Raw genomic sequence first — 14895 nt, 5'->3', positions numbered from 1 at the left:
AAGCAATTATAAGTGGCACAGAAGACAGAGTATACCCGTAGGCTTATTGGACATTCATATTTCTTTTTGAGTTTCTTTTTCTTTCCTTTGCCTATTTGTCAGGACTCTTTATGGGCCACTGGCATTCGTACGTGCTACATATGCTACAAATATTTGTTTCCTTTTCTTTTAATTTTGATATTATAATCTTCAGTATATGCATGTTTTAAACTTATAGACAGATAAACAAAATTAATTTTTTTTATGCTTCTGCCTCTTGTATGATACTTGGAAAGCATTTTCCCACCATAATCTCATAATTACCTTTCATAATTCTGGAATATTTTAAGTGTGTATGGTGTGATACAGGGATCTTCTTTCTAAATGGACTGCCAATTAAATAATTTATTAAACTCTCAATTTTTTCTAACCCATTACTCATATACACAAGTCTATTTCTGAATTGCACAGTCCGCTCCATAAAACTATTTTTCTCTTCCTACAAAAATAATCTTTTAAATTATGAGGTTTTATAGTGTTATTCTAACACCTGGAAAGCGGGGGGTGGTTTCTTCCCCCATTGATTCTTTTTGTTCAAGCTCTTCCTGACCACTTTTAACCATTTAGTTTTTCAGATGAACTTTAGAATAAGCAAACTGAAAAAACAAACAAACAAACAAACAAAAAAAAAACAACTCGGGATTTGACTAGAAGTACATTAGAGGCACCTGGTGGCTCAGTCGGCTAAACATGTGACTCTTCGATTTTGGCTCAGGTCTTGATGTTGTGGGTTGTGAGTTCGAGCCTGACATCAGGCTCTGCACTGAGAATGCGGAGCCTACTTGGGATTCTCTGTCTCCCTGTCTCTGCCTCTTCCCCACTCGTGCTCCCTCTCTCAAAATAAATACATAAAATAAAACTTGAAAAAGAAGTAAATTAAATTTTTTGGGGTGCCTGGTTGGCTCAGTCCATGCTGAGCATGGAGCCTACTTAAGATTTCTTTCCCTCTGCCCCTCTCCCCTGCTCACGCACTCTCTCTATAATAAAATTTTTTTTAAAGTAAATTTTTAAGTTATTTTGAGAAGAATGAAATCTTTATAATAGTGGATTCACCCCATGAATATTCTAGGTTGCTCCATTTACTCAAGTGTTCTTTTTTGTCATTCAGTAAAGTTTCCTAACTTCCTTCACCGGGTTCAGTTCTAGGTATTTTACAGTTCTGTTGCTATTGTAAATGAGTTTTTTTCTCTACCTCACTTTGCATTAGTAGCTGCTGGAATTTCAGGGGAAACTTTCTCAATATGCTAGGATTTTTGCTTATTTGATTTTTGCTTGTTTTTGGTAAACAACTATTTTATTTTTTCTTTTATACTGTACCTCTTTTTTCTTGTCTTGTTGCAGTGGCCTGAACCTTTCCAGCATTGCTAAACAGGAGTTATATTGGGGCATCACTGTCTTATTCCTAATGTTAAGGGGATCTTGAAAATGTTTAGCAATTCAGATTTTTGCTGTTGGTTTCTAATATTCTTTATCAAGTTAAGGAATTAATTTCTATTCTTAGTTTACTAAAAATTTATAAAGAATCATAGGAATATTGTGAAAAGCTTATTCAGTATCTACTAAACTCTAATGTGCATCCAAGAGTATTTCATTGGATTCTCTCAGATTTTCTGGTTAAGAGGGAGGACAGTTTACATTTGATTCCTGACTCTGACACTTTCTATTTATATGACATCAGGGAAGTTATTTAATATCCCTGTGCCTCAGAATGCTTATCTGTACTATGAAAAAGTAGTACCAACGCCTACCTCCTAGGATTTTGAGGGAACAATGAATGGGCAATATATGAAAAGAACATAGTGCAGTGTAAGTTGAATTTTATAAATGCTTCAAGTAATTTTATAAAGTGATTTTTATTTTTTATTTAATTGGATTTCTAGCAAAGAGTCTACTATTTGTGGTGAGTTAAACTTTATAATTTCATGTCTTCCCGTTTGCTAAGTTTTCATTTAAGGTATCTGTACATAAGCTTAAAAGTGAGACTAAAGTTCAAGTTTTTTGTTGTTAGATTTTATTATAGAAGGTAAACTGGCATTATAATAACATTCCCAGAAAAGTTATTTATGGGGCTTTTTGTATTTTTCTGCTTTGGAACCAAATATGCTCTTGCATCAGAACAAATCATTTATAATGCCCCATAACTGAGAGCTATTCATCTCACTTAAAGGTATCAAACCTTATAAAGAAAGTCACCTAATAAATGCTTTCTGATAATGAAAGTAAGAATGTGGCTCATGCATATTGAGATTAAAAATTCCTATGGGGTTCCTGGGTGGCTCTGTTAGTTTAGCGTCTGAATCTTGATTTAGGCTCAGGTCATGATCCCAGGATCATGGGATCAAGCCCCATATTGGGCTCTTTGCTGAGCATGGAACTTAAGATATTCTCTTTCTTTCTCTCTCTCTCTCTCTCTCTCCCCCTCCCTCCTGCCCTCCCTCCCTCTCTCCCCCCCTCCCCCCCCCAGCCTCTCCCCAGTCTTGCACTCTCTCCCTTAAATAAATTCATTAAATGTAAAAATAAAATCTTATGGTAAAGGAAAAGAGCTAAACATCTTACCTCACTAAGTTCATGCTGCCTTTGCATCTTCTTTTCAAAAGTAGATTTCAGTTGTGTAAGCAACTCATACTAAAAGATTTTAAAAAAATGTTATTTGATTATATTTTTAAGTTGTATGAATTTCTTTAAAATGGTAACTAACTCACCTTATCTAAAACAATTTGCCTTTTGGCTTCCAAGCTGGGCTCCAAAAGAAGATTTTTTCCTGTAAGATAAATTTCTGGTTTATTTCTAGGTTAAAGATCATATTCTTCTCAGACAATTTAAGAAGTAAGGAAAGACATACTTGCTAGCTCTTCAATACTTTTTACTAAGTCATCCTTGTCGGTAATGATCTGTTTTAGTTGAGGCAAAGTCACAAATTGTTCCAGTAATATCTCCTCTTGTTCATTCATATCTGTAAGCTGTGATACACTGGCAACACAACAGAAAAGTTCATGAGTGTCAGTCATCTTGTTTTCTCCGTGATGACATATATTCACAATTTTTCCATTTTATTCAGTTGACAGGGCTCTAAATAATTTCTGAACTATCAGTTTTTATATATGTGTGTAAGAATGCAAATTATGACCTTAAAAGCAAATAAAGTATCAACCAACCACAATGGAACACAAATTAGTCCAAGTGTAGCATCCAATCATGACAGGAGAGTAGGGTTCATGAATAGTCACAACAAGTTAACTTGTCTGTACCTGTTTAGCTAAAAGGTGTGGGGTTATCATAATAAAAGATGGGTATTTGCATATGTGTGTGTACAGATTCATAAAATATTTAAAGAAAAGCAATCATGGTGGACTAACCAAAAGTCAATATCCATAGGGTGAAAGCGGGAACTGGATGGGTGGATAGGAATGGAAGCTAAACCTTTATTAGTTTTGACTAAAACTTTATTAGTTTGACTACAAGGATTAGTTTAAACCTTGATTAGTTTTGATTAGTTTTGATCCATATTAAAGCATTATATAATTTAAAAAAATAAATTAAAAGAAGTCTATAAAATTCAGAGTAAATAGAAATAAATGAAACTGGCTTTTATTAAAGCATTATATAATTTAAAAAAATAAATTAAAAGAAGTCTATAAAATTCAGAGTAAATAGAAATAAATGAAACTGGCTTTTTTCTAAGTTACATACCATCCAGAGAAGTATTATTCAGAGACTTTAAAAAATAGTATTAGGCTGTACATTTCAGCCACAAAAGAAATACAAAAACACAAAAGTATAAAAAACAAACTCTTATCCTGAATTCAAGAATCACAGTAATAATATTGATACTGTAGTTTTGAAAAAGAACAAGTGCCTTTCAGAGAAAGGACTTTAGGCCTGAGAAAATAAATTTCATGATGATCCCATGGCATCTTTGTTTTGTCAGAAAGGACACAGAAGCCAATGTCAAGAATTTGCTAGTGACTAAAGACAGAATGTTTAAGTATCAAAAAGAATAATGACTGCAATAGACTGAAACATATCAAATACAGTTTTAAAAAAATCTACGAATTCTTAGTAGAAAGTAGATTCTACTTTAAATTCTTAGTAGAAAGAACTACTTTCTGAAAGAACAGAAACAACTACAGAAACAAACCAAAACCTTTGCGTATCAGAAAGTTGGCAGCTTGTGTGTGCATCAACTCAATATTCTGAAAATTGATAAAAAACCAAATAAGCATTTGTCTTTCTGTTCCTATATGAAGTGTATTTAAATACAACTAAATAGTTGATTAAGAAAGTTCATCTTCCTGGGGCTCCTAGGTGGCTCAGTCGGTTAAGTGTCCGACTTTAGCTCAGGTCTTGATCTTGTGGTTCATGGGTTCGAGTCCTGCGTCGGGCTCTGTGCTGACAGCTCAGAGCCTAGAGCCTGTTTCGGATTCTGTGTCTCCCTCTCTCTCTGCCCCTACCCTGCTCACGCTCTCTCTCTGTCTCAAAAATAAATAAACATTAAAAAAAAAAAAAGTTTTTAAAGAAAGTTCATCTTCCAGAATTCTGGCCTTTTCTGGAAGTAGAAAATCACATTTGCAACCTTTAACAAAATAACGGAGAGCCAATAATTTAGATGTTTCAACCTGTCTCAGTCTTAATGTCACTAAAAATAGGGCAACCAGACATCATCGTTGCCTTATATAAATGATATAAAAGGAAGTATGTACTAATTATGATATAAGTATTCTTGCCAAAAGAACTGAACCTAAATCTTTTTTTTTTTTCACCACTGAGGTATAAGTGGCATATAACATTGTATGTGGTTAAGGTGTACAGCTCAATAATTTGATAAAACTGAACCTAAGTCTAATTAAAACTCTATATCTAGCTACCAAATAGAGAAATAGGGAAATAGAAGAACATCTTCACTGGTACTACAACGATGCAATTAGGCAAAAACAGGATATAGGAAATTCTATAAGCCAAATAACCAATTTCTTCAACAAATATATAATAACATGACATGTATATAACTTATATTACCACATATATGTATTTACATGTGTATATGTGTGTGTGTACGTGTGTGTGTGTATATATGTGTATATTTATATATATGTATACATATATACATATATATATATATATATACACACTTACATATATACTGATAAAAATGGGGGGAAATGGTTCACAACTAAAAGAAACATAATAAATATGGTAATCAAATATAATAGGTAAACCTTGTTTTGATCCTGATTCACCTAAACTACCAATGAAGAGATTTAATTATTAAGATCCTGGGGTAATGAGATACTATTAAAGAATTATCATTAATTTTGTTAAGTATGATGCTATTGGGGTTATGGTAAACACAAAGTCCTTACCTGGTAGAGAAATTTAGTAAAGAATTGAGTAAAAATGCTATGTTTGGGATCTGGTTTAAAATAATTCTGACCCATACCCACACTTCCCAAAAAGGGCTACAAGGGTATACGATGCAAGACAAGCAAAGAGGTTCACCTTTTTGTATTTGTGACATTTTCATAATAATTTTTTTTAAAAGAAGAAAAAAAAGAATCCTTTATAACATGGGAAGAATAACAGTACCTACTTTATGGGGTTGCTACAAACATTACAGTGCTTAGAAAACCTTAACATGTATGTAATATAATATAAATCTTCACTATTATCAGCAGAAAATAATAAATCACTACTTCCTAAAAATGACTGAAACACTGAGTCAATTATGGTAAACATTTTTTTTTTTTTTTAACTGTAGGATTTCTCATGGGTATCTGGCTGTACATCCCTGGTAGGAGATATCCCAAAGACAAAAAGAACTACAAAAACAGATTTTTAATTACATTCAGAAGCATTAGTAATAACAGTCTTATGCATATTATAAATCTTCAATGCGGTATAAAGGATGTAACGTTTCCCAAATTTGAGTGGCCACAAAACAATTTTTCATGAAGTGTCTGAGAGAAGCAGTGTTCCATGAAAAATAGGACCTTAAACTTGAATACTACAAATTTATTTCCCATCAATTTGAATACAATTTGGCTTGTAAAAACACTGTGCTATTACTTTATGAGAACATTAATATGTTTCTCTATGTACAAAGTTCTACCTACAAAAGGAACAATGAGAAGGTCTAAAATAGGCCAAGAAATATTTGAAATCGCTGGAGATAATGTACTGAGAAATAATTTTCACAATAACGTAAGCCACAAAAGAGAAAGGACATTGTTATCCTGGAAACTATTATATCATTCCCAGTATCTAGAAAAATCCCTGGGTACATAGTCAATAAGTTCAAACTACAAGACATAAAAGTGATTTATAAAACTGTCCCACTAAGACAACCACAATACAGAAATAGTGAAGATAAAAACAACCCAAAAAACCCTTTTTCTTTAACATGGATAATGACCGTGATGATCTGGTCAAATAGACAATGAATACTAACGTCACTCTCCCAAGATTTTTACCTTAGTTCTGAGAGTTCTGGAAATGCATCAGGGACGTCCGGCATCTTGTAACCAAAACCATTTTGGCTTATCTAAAGAGAGTTTGAAATGGTATTAAACTTTAGCCATCTTTTTTGACTGCTCCTATTTACTTATAAATGTAATTTTTAATGGATCACATCTTACAATTATCACCTTCATCTTCTCATCTTTGCACTTTACATTGTCCTTATTTTTCCCCCTCCTTTTTTTTTTTTTTTTTAAAGTTTATTTATTTTGAGAGAGAGAAAGAATGTGGGCAGAGGGGAGCAAGAGGCAGAGAGAGAGAGGGCGCAAGAGAGAATCCTAAGCAGGCTCTGCTCTGTCAGCACAGAGCCTGATGCAGAGCTTGAATTCATGAACTGGGAGATCATGACCTGAGCCAAAGCTGGACCTTTAACCGACTGAGTCACCCACGTGCCCTCCCCTTCTTTCTTTATTTTCTTATTTTTCAGCATACCTTGTATATATAGGGTTAATTTTTTTTTTCTTTCGTGGGATCATGTGAGTAGCTCTTTCCTGGGCAAGTATATGACTGCTAAATAAAACTTTTAACTGTATCTGTAACAAGTGCAGAGAATTATCTGTGGATTTCACTGCTACATAAGAATACATTTGTCTCATCTGAAAGACACTGAATATAAACAAAATTTAGTAAATTGGCAAAAGTCTAAATAGTTGCATAACTAAGTTCCACAAGACAGTAGGGGAGATAATAGGCAATCTGTTGTTTAAATTAAAACAACTTTTTAAAATTGAGGATCCTTGGAAAGTTCTCTTGTAATTTTGTTAATACTAATTATAATAATTTTCATGATATTCATAATACTTGTTCCTAATATTCATTAATATAATGATGAAAGGTATCAGAAAAACAAAGTCCACTTGGGTCTATATTCTTAATTATTTACAAACACCACAACTAGTACAGTTGAATAAAGTTCTACAGTATTTGAGTATTACTATGGGCGAGACTCACTGAAGGTTAAAATGAAGGTTTTTAAATCATTTTATATGTGTTATTCACATAATCTCTCAATAACATCCCACATGGTAACAGGTACCACTTAATTTTTTTTTTTAATGTTTATTTAGTTTTGAGAGAGACAGAGACAGAATGCATGTGGGTTAGGGGCAGAGAGAGAGGGAGAGAGAATCCGAAGCAGGCTCCAGGCTCCAAGCTGTGAGCACAGAGCCCAACGCGGGGCTCGAACTCACGAGCTGCGAGATCGTGACCTGAGCCGAAGTCGGACGTTCAACTCACCGAGCCACCCAGGTGCTCCCAGTTACCACTTAATTTAAGAACAATTTTTTTAAACCAGTGAGACACTTGAAGCCCTTAGCAAGGTAGAGAGCAGACCCTCCACAGTCTGAGAACTACTTCTCTTTCATGATCACTTCTCGTGCCTTCATGTCTATTTCCTCTGTGACAGCTAGAGAGATCTATTAAATGCAGTTTCACAAGAATGCAATTTGGTTTATGCCTCCAAGACTTTGTCAATACTAGTGCCTTTTCACAGAAAACTTTACATAACCCCTCTCGTTCTGACAAATTCATTACCATCTGTCAAAATCTGGCCTCAAACATAAACAAATACATTCACTTATCTGCCCCATTTTAATTGAGCACCTACTCTGTGTATCAGGGGTGGTTTGAGGCACTAAGGACAAAGTGGTGAAAAAGCAGAAACACATTTCTTATAAAAGCATCGCTTCTAGTTCTACCTCAGTTTCTAGGAGTACTGTATCTTCACCGTAATTCCAAACTACCTCTTCTACTCTACTGGAAGTTTCATATTTGCAATTATTTGATAATTTGCTGGTCACTTCTGAGTTTGTTACTTGAGCTGAAAATGCGATTTAATCTTTTTATCTTTTGTGCTTTACTTAGTGGCTGCCACAAGAAGGCATATGATAAATATTTGTTGACTGGACGATCTCAAGGATACAAAATGTCTAGAAAACTGAAGATACCCACCGGTGCTGAAGTGTCTGTTGTGGGAACAGGTAATGGCAGATTTGAAAGGACGCCAAAAGAAGGAGCAGCGGGTTTGGCTGTTGTGTAACTTGTTGTTGAAGAAGAAATAGTGTCAGCAACAGACAAAGAAGTGATAGTTCTGTTAGCTTCTTGTGGCGGATATGGAGGAAGAAATGGAAAACCCTGAGATGCGTAAGGAGGCATCCCACTTGGATTACTGTATAGGCTAAAAAGAAAGACAGAAAAAACATTAGATTAGACATTAGGGGTAAACCTATAAAACTATTCCCACATGGTTCTAAATAACAATGGCCATGCAACAGAGATAGAATCTTGTTACTATAATCATATAACTGACTTAAAATATTATATAAACTGATAAAATATGACGCCACCCCAATAAATGTGGTTTCCATGAAAAAGCACAATGTTTTAGAAAGCATAATATTCAACCAGTCAGAGAAGAAGTGAACAGACAGGCTCTTTTTGAGTTTGAGCATTCCGTTAGCATTAATCACTATCTTCATAAGAAGAATGGAGGACGTTTAACCCAGAAAACGTATTCAAGACAGGTTGCTTGGATCGTAGCTCTCATTTTATCTGGAAAAATATGACTGCTTTTCTAAAAGATTTCAAAGGAAAATAGTTCAGTGCAGAGAAGAACTGCTAAAAACAAATATAAAACATAACTCATTTTATTGCGCTTCACAGATACTGAATCTTTTAAAAAACAGTGTTTACGACAACCATGCATCGAAGTAAGTCTAGTGGCACTATTTTCCTAACAGCATCTGCTCATTTCATACGCTGGCATCACATTGTCATAATCCTTGCAGTATTTCAAACTTTTTCATTATTATTTTTGTTATGGTGATCTGTGATCAGTGATCTTTGATGTTACTATGGTAACTGTCTTGGGGTGCCATGAAGTGCACCTGTATAAGACAATGAACTTAACTGATAAATGTGTGTGCTCTGACTGTGCCACTGGCAGGCTGGTCCCCATCTGTGTCCCTCTTCCCTGAGATGTAATATTGGAATTAGGCCAATTAATAATCCTACAATGGCCTCTTAAGTGTTCAAATGAGAGCCACAGGTCTTTTACTTTAAATCAAAACCTAGAAATGATTGAGCTTGGTGAGGAAGGTGTATCAAAAGCCAAGACAGGCAAAAAGCTAGGCCTCTTGGGCCAAACAGCCAAGTTGTGAATGGAAAGGAAAGGTTCTTGACAGAAATTAAAAGTCCTATTCCAGTGACACACGAATGAAAAGAAAATGAAACAGACTTAATGCAGACGTGGAGAAAATGTTAATGGTTTATACAGAAGGTCAAACCAGCCGTAACATTCCGTTAAGCCAAAGCCTAACCCAGAGGAAGGCCCTAATGCTCTTCAGTTCTACGAAGGCTGAGAGAGGTGAGGAAACGATTAGAAAAGTGGGAACTCGGCAGATTTTGGATCGTGAGGTTTAAGGAAAGAAGCCTTCTTCGTAACACAGAAATGAAGGGTGAAGCAGCAAGTGCTGATGTAGAAGCTGCAGCAAGTTCCTGAGAAGATGGAAAATAACTAATACAGGTGGCTACACCAAAGAATGGATTTTCAATGCAGACAAAACAGCTTTCTGTTGGAAGAAAATGCCATCTACGACCTTCTAAGGTAGAGAAAAGAAGTTGAAGTTGATGCCTGGCTTCAAAGGTCCAAAGGACAAGTTGACTCTCCTGTTGGGGGCTAATGCAGCAGGTGATTTTAAATCACCATTCAAAAAAAAAATCCTAAGGCCTTTTAACAATTAGGTGAAATCTAGATAGAGAGTTAAGATGGAAGAGTTGTATGGAGACTTTGAGCTTGTCTCATCCCTGAAACACAGATCAGCATCAAACAATTTTGAACACCTAGGAAAATGATCTGAGGATTAATCCAACAATCTGTGTAATGTGAGCCAGAGAACTTGGCAGGTACATGGTACAGAGAGGTGAATTGGGGGAGAGAAAAACCATGGAGCCATACAGGGTAGGGAACCATATTCACGCAGAGAGGACAGAGAGACAAAGAAAAAGAAGAGTGCAGCACGCTGAAATGAAGGAAGAAAACAGCTGGAGAGAAAGAGAGAAATAAAGAGTGAAAGCACTCACAGGGGACTGCACAAGAAACCTGTTCCTCAAAGCCACTGACGGGGAGAAAGGAGAGGGTTACAATAGGGCCAGGATTCTAGAAACAGTGGAGCACAGAGTCTGAAGTTTCGGAGCTCAGGGCCTGGAGGTGCCCTGGTGAGGAAGCAGGACCAATCCCCAGGAGCAGGCAGTGGGGTCTGAGGGTTCCGTGTGCCACACAGGGAGAAGCAGTTGCCCTACCTACAATGAACTGCATACTGCCATACGTTTTCGCCGAGGGCAAAAGTCCCAGCAGACCCCAGAGTGCTGCCACATTTACTGATATTGGAACAGAGATGCCAGAGTGCAGCAAAACCTGGCGCCAGCTGTGTGTTGTGATTTACCGTAAACTCTTGAGCCTCTGCCACTGCGTGATCGGGCAAATGTTTTCTGGGACAAGATGGCACCTGGCCATTGCTTGATAAGACCCTTCCCCCAGAGAATCAGCATGGGTCCAAGTAGGGAGGGTCTCTGAAGTGTGGGTTTTGAAATGCAGTCCCATGTGAGATAAAACTCTAGAAGGAGACAGCTTGGACACAGACAGGGTAAAGGCGGGGAGTGGACGGAAACCTGAGGCAAAGGAGCGGTGCTTGAATGTGTGTCTGTAAGGGCACAAAATGCCCATGCCAGAGACCAAAGAGCTGGGTGAAGCCATTTCCACCTTTAGCGCACACGTATACACACTTAGGAGCTGAGCAGTGCCACCAAATGGACAATGGAGCCTTTACACCAAACCCCACCCATTTGTAGTCTCCAGGCACATGCCCCAGAAGAGCAGCACAAATCCCTTCAAACTGCTTGGTCTACTGTTCCTTTACTTTGCTTCTGTTTTTGCCTCTGTTGTTTTCTTTTTTCTTTCATTTTTTTTCTCTTTCACGGGTAAAAAGAGTTCTATTTTCTCTTGAAAATTTTGATACTACTTTATTTTATTCCATTTTAATATTTAAAAAATTTTTTAAACTTTTTTTTTTCCTTTCTCTTTTTTCTCTTTTCTATCAAGCTTCTTTCAAAAAACAGAATGAAACGTACCTGGCATTGGCTTCCTTTATTTGATTTTGTTTTGTTAATATTTTTTTAATTTTTACTTTTTATTTTATTGTTTTTCTTCTCCTAAAATGACAAGACAGAGGAATTCACCCCAAAATAAAGGACAGGAAGAAATGATGGCCAGGGATTTAATCAACACAGATGTAAGTAAGATGTCTGAACTAGAATTTTAAACCATGATTATGAGAACACTAGCTGGGGTTGACAAAAGTATAGAAGACACCAGAGAATCCCTTTCTGAAAAAAATAAAAGAACAAAACTCTAGTCAGGGAAAATTAAAAATGCTAAAACCGAAGTGAAATATTGAATGGATGCTGTGATATACGAAGCAGAGCAGTGAATCAGTGATATAGAAGATAAAATTACAGAAAACAATGAGGCAAAAAAGAGGGAAAATGGGCAAAATATTGTAACATAAAACTTAGAGAACTTGACGACTTATTAAAAAGGAATAACGTTTATATGATAGGAGTCCCAGAAGATGAAGAGAGAGAGAAAAAGGGGCAGAAGATATATGTGAGCAAACTAGAGTGGAAAACTTTCCTAATCTAATAAAGGGCACAGACCTCAAATTCCAAGAAGAACAGAGAACTCCCATTAGATTCAACAAGAATTGACCATCAACAAGGCATATTGTAGTGACATTTACAAAATACTTAACAATTTAAATGCATATTATTTATTTTTCTTGTCTGATTGCTGTGGCTAGCGTTTCCAATACTATGTTTATTAAATAAAATTAGCGACAGGACATCCTTGTTTTGTTCCTCATTTTAAGGGAAAAGCTCTCAGTTTTTCACTACCGAGTATGCTATTAGTTGTGGGCTTTTCATATATGGCCTTTATATTTCGTGGTATGTTCTCTCTAAATCTACTTTGTTTAGAATTTTTTTTATCATGTATGGATGTTGTGCTTTGTCAAATTATTTTTCTACACTTACTGAAATGATCATATCATTTTTTATCCTTCCTCTCAGTGATATGATGTACCATATTGGTGGAGTTTTAAATATTGAACCACCCTTCCATCCCAGGAATAATGCCACTTGATCGTGGTGAATGATTTTTTAATGTATTGTTGGATTTGGTTAGCTAGTAGCATTTTATAAAGGATTTTTGCATCTATGTTCTTCAGAGGTCAGTTCACTTTTTTGTGGTGTCTTTTTTCTGGTTTTCTGATCAGCCTAATGCTGCCTCAGAGAATAAATTTGGAAGTTTTCCTTCCTCATGTATTTTGTGGAATAGTTTGAGAAGAATAGTTATTAACTCTTCTTTAAATGTTTTGTAGAATTTGCCTGTGAAGTCAACTGGTCCTAGATTTTTGTTATGTTGAGTTTTTTGATTACTGATTCAATTTCCTTGCTAGTAATTCATCTGTTCAAATTGTCTGTCTCTTCCTGTTTCAGTTTTTGTAGGTTATATGTTTCTAGGAATTCATCCATTTCTTCTAGGTTGTCCCAATTTGTTGGCAAATAATTTTTCATAATATTCTCTTACAATTGTTTGTATTTCACTCATTTGTTATTTTGTTTATTTGGGTTCTTTCTCTTTTTTTTGATGAGTCTGGCAAGAGGTTTATCAATTTTATTGATTTTTTCCAAAGACCCAGCTCTTGGTCCTGGTTTCATTGATCTTTTCTACTGTTTTTTTGTTTGTTTTAGTTTCTGTATTATTCACTTCTGTGCTAATCTTTATTATTTACTTCTTTCTTCTGGTTTTGGGTTTACTTAATTCTTTTTTTTTTTTTTTTAGCTTCATTAAATATAATGTTAAGTTGTTTGAGATTTTTCTTCCTTCTTGTGGCAATCTGTACTGCTATAATCTTCGCTCTTAGAACCACTTTTGCTGCATCCCGAAGACTTTGCATCATTATGTTTCATTTTCATTTGTTTCTATGTAATTTTTAATTTCTTCTTTGATTTCTTATTTGACCCATTCATTGTTTAGTAGCATGTTATTTAACTTCCATGTATTTGTACTTTTTCCAGACCTTTTTTTTGTGGTTGACTTCTAGTTTCACAGCATTGTGGTCTGAAAAGAGGCATGTTATCAGTTCAATCTTTTCAAATTTGTTGAGACTTGTTTTGTGGTCTAATATGTGTTCTAGTCTAGAGAATGTTTCATTGTACTTGAAAATAATATGTATTTTCCTGCTTTAGGATGCAATGTATCTATCTGTTAAATTCATCTGGCATGGTGTGTCATTCAAAGCCACAGTTTGATTTTCTATGGATGATATGTCCATTGATTTTAGTGGGGTGTTAAGTCCCCCACTATTACTGTACTAGTATCATTTAGTTCCTTTTTGTTTGTTGTTAACTGTTATGATTTGGGTGCTTCCATGTTGGGTCCATAAACATTTATAACTGTTATATCCTCTTGTTGGGAAGTCCCCTTTATTATGATATAGGACCTTCTTTATCTCTTGTTACAGTCTTTGTTTTAATGTCTATTTTGTCCAATATAAGTATTGCTACTCCAGCTTTCTTTTGACCTCCATTTGCAAGATAAATGTTTCTCCAACCCCTCACTTTCAATCTGTTGGTGTCTTTAAATTACTTTTTTAATGTTTATTTTTGAGACAGAGAGAGACAGAGTATGAATGGGGGAGGGTCAGACAGAGGGAGACACAGAATCCAAAGCAGGCTCCAGGCTCTGAGCTGTCAGCACAGAGCCTGATGCGGGGCTTGAACTCACAGACCGTGAGATCATGACCTGAGCTGAGGTCAGACGCTTAACCGACTGAGCCACCGAGACACCCTTGTTGGTGTCTTTAGGGCTGAAATGAGACTCTTAGAGGCAGCAGATACATGAGTCTTGTGTTTTTATCCATTCTGTCAGCCTATGTTTCTTGGGGTAATTAGTCCATTTACATTCAAAGTAAGTGTCAATTGTATATGTATTTATTGCTATTCTGTTACTTGTTTTGTAGTAGTGTCTATTGTTTTTCTCTGATCCTTTCTTGTCTTGCTGTTTCCTGGTTTGCTGGTTTTTGTTTTTTTTTGTTTTTGTTTTTGTTTTTTTTTGTGATATGCTTGGATTCCTTTCTCCTTATTCTTTGCTCACTACTTTCTTTTTAATATTTATTTTGAGATAGGGTTGAGGGATAGAGAGAGAGAGAATCCCAAGCATGCTCCATGCTGTCAGCTTGAGGCCCAATACAAGGCTCAATCCCACCTACCAACAGATCATGACCT

General features: G+C 35.7%; 1 protein-coding gene across 2 annotated transcripts in view; it reads right to left on the bottom strand.

The window, feature by feature from the left end:
• The window catches only part of VPS37A (VPS37A subunit of ESCRT-I), a 46073-nt gene that overhangs the window by 5400 nt on the left and 25778 nt on the right, over nt 1-14895 (bottom strand). For both annotated transcript variants that reach the window (XM_078445383.2, XM_078445384.2), the window contains exons 5-9: nt 8503-8728; nt 6507-6577; nt 2882-3009; nt 2742-2800; nt 2596-2664 (exon numbers count right to left, since the gene is read on the bottom strand). In XM_078445383.2, coding sequence (XP_078301509.1) covers nt 2596-2664; nt 2742-2800; nt 2882-3009; nt 6507-6577; nt 8503-8728 — 553 coding nt within the window. The remainder of the gene's footprint in view (nt 1-2595; nt 2665-2741; nt 2801-2881; nt 3010-6506; nt 6578-8502; nt 8729-14895) is intronic.

Source organism: Panthera onca, chromosome B1 (genome assembly GCF_046562875.1).
Source record: "Panthera onca isolate mPanOnc1 chromosome B1, mPanOnc1 haplotype 2, whole genome shotgun sequence".
In the NCBI taxonomy this organism is placed as follows: domain Eukaryota; kingdom Metazoa; phylum Chordata; class Mammalia; order Carnivora; family Felidae; genus Panthera; species Panthera onca.
This window is presented reverse-complemented; position numbering and strand designations above follow the sequence as displayed.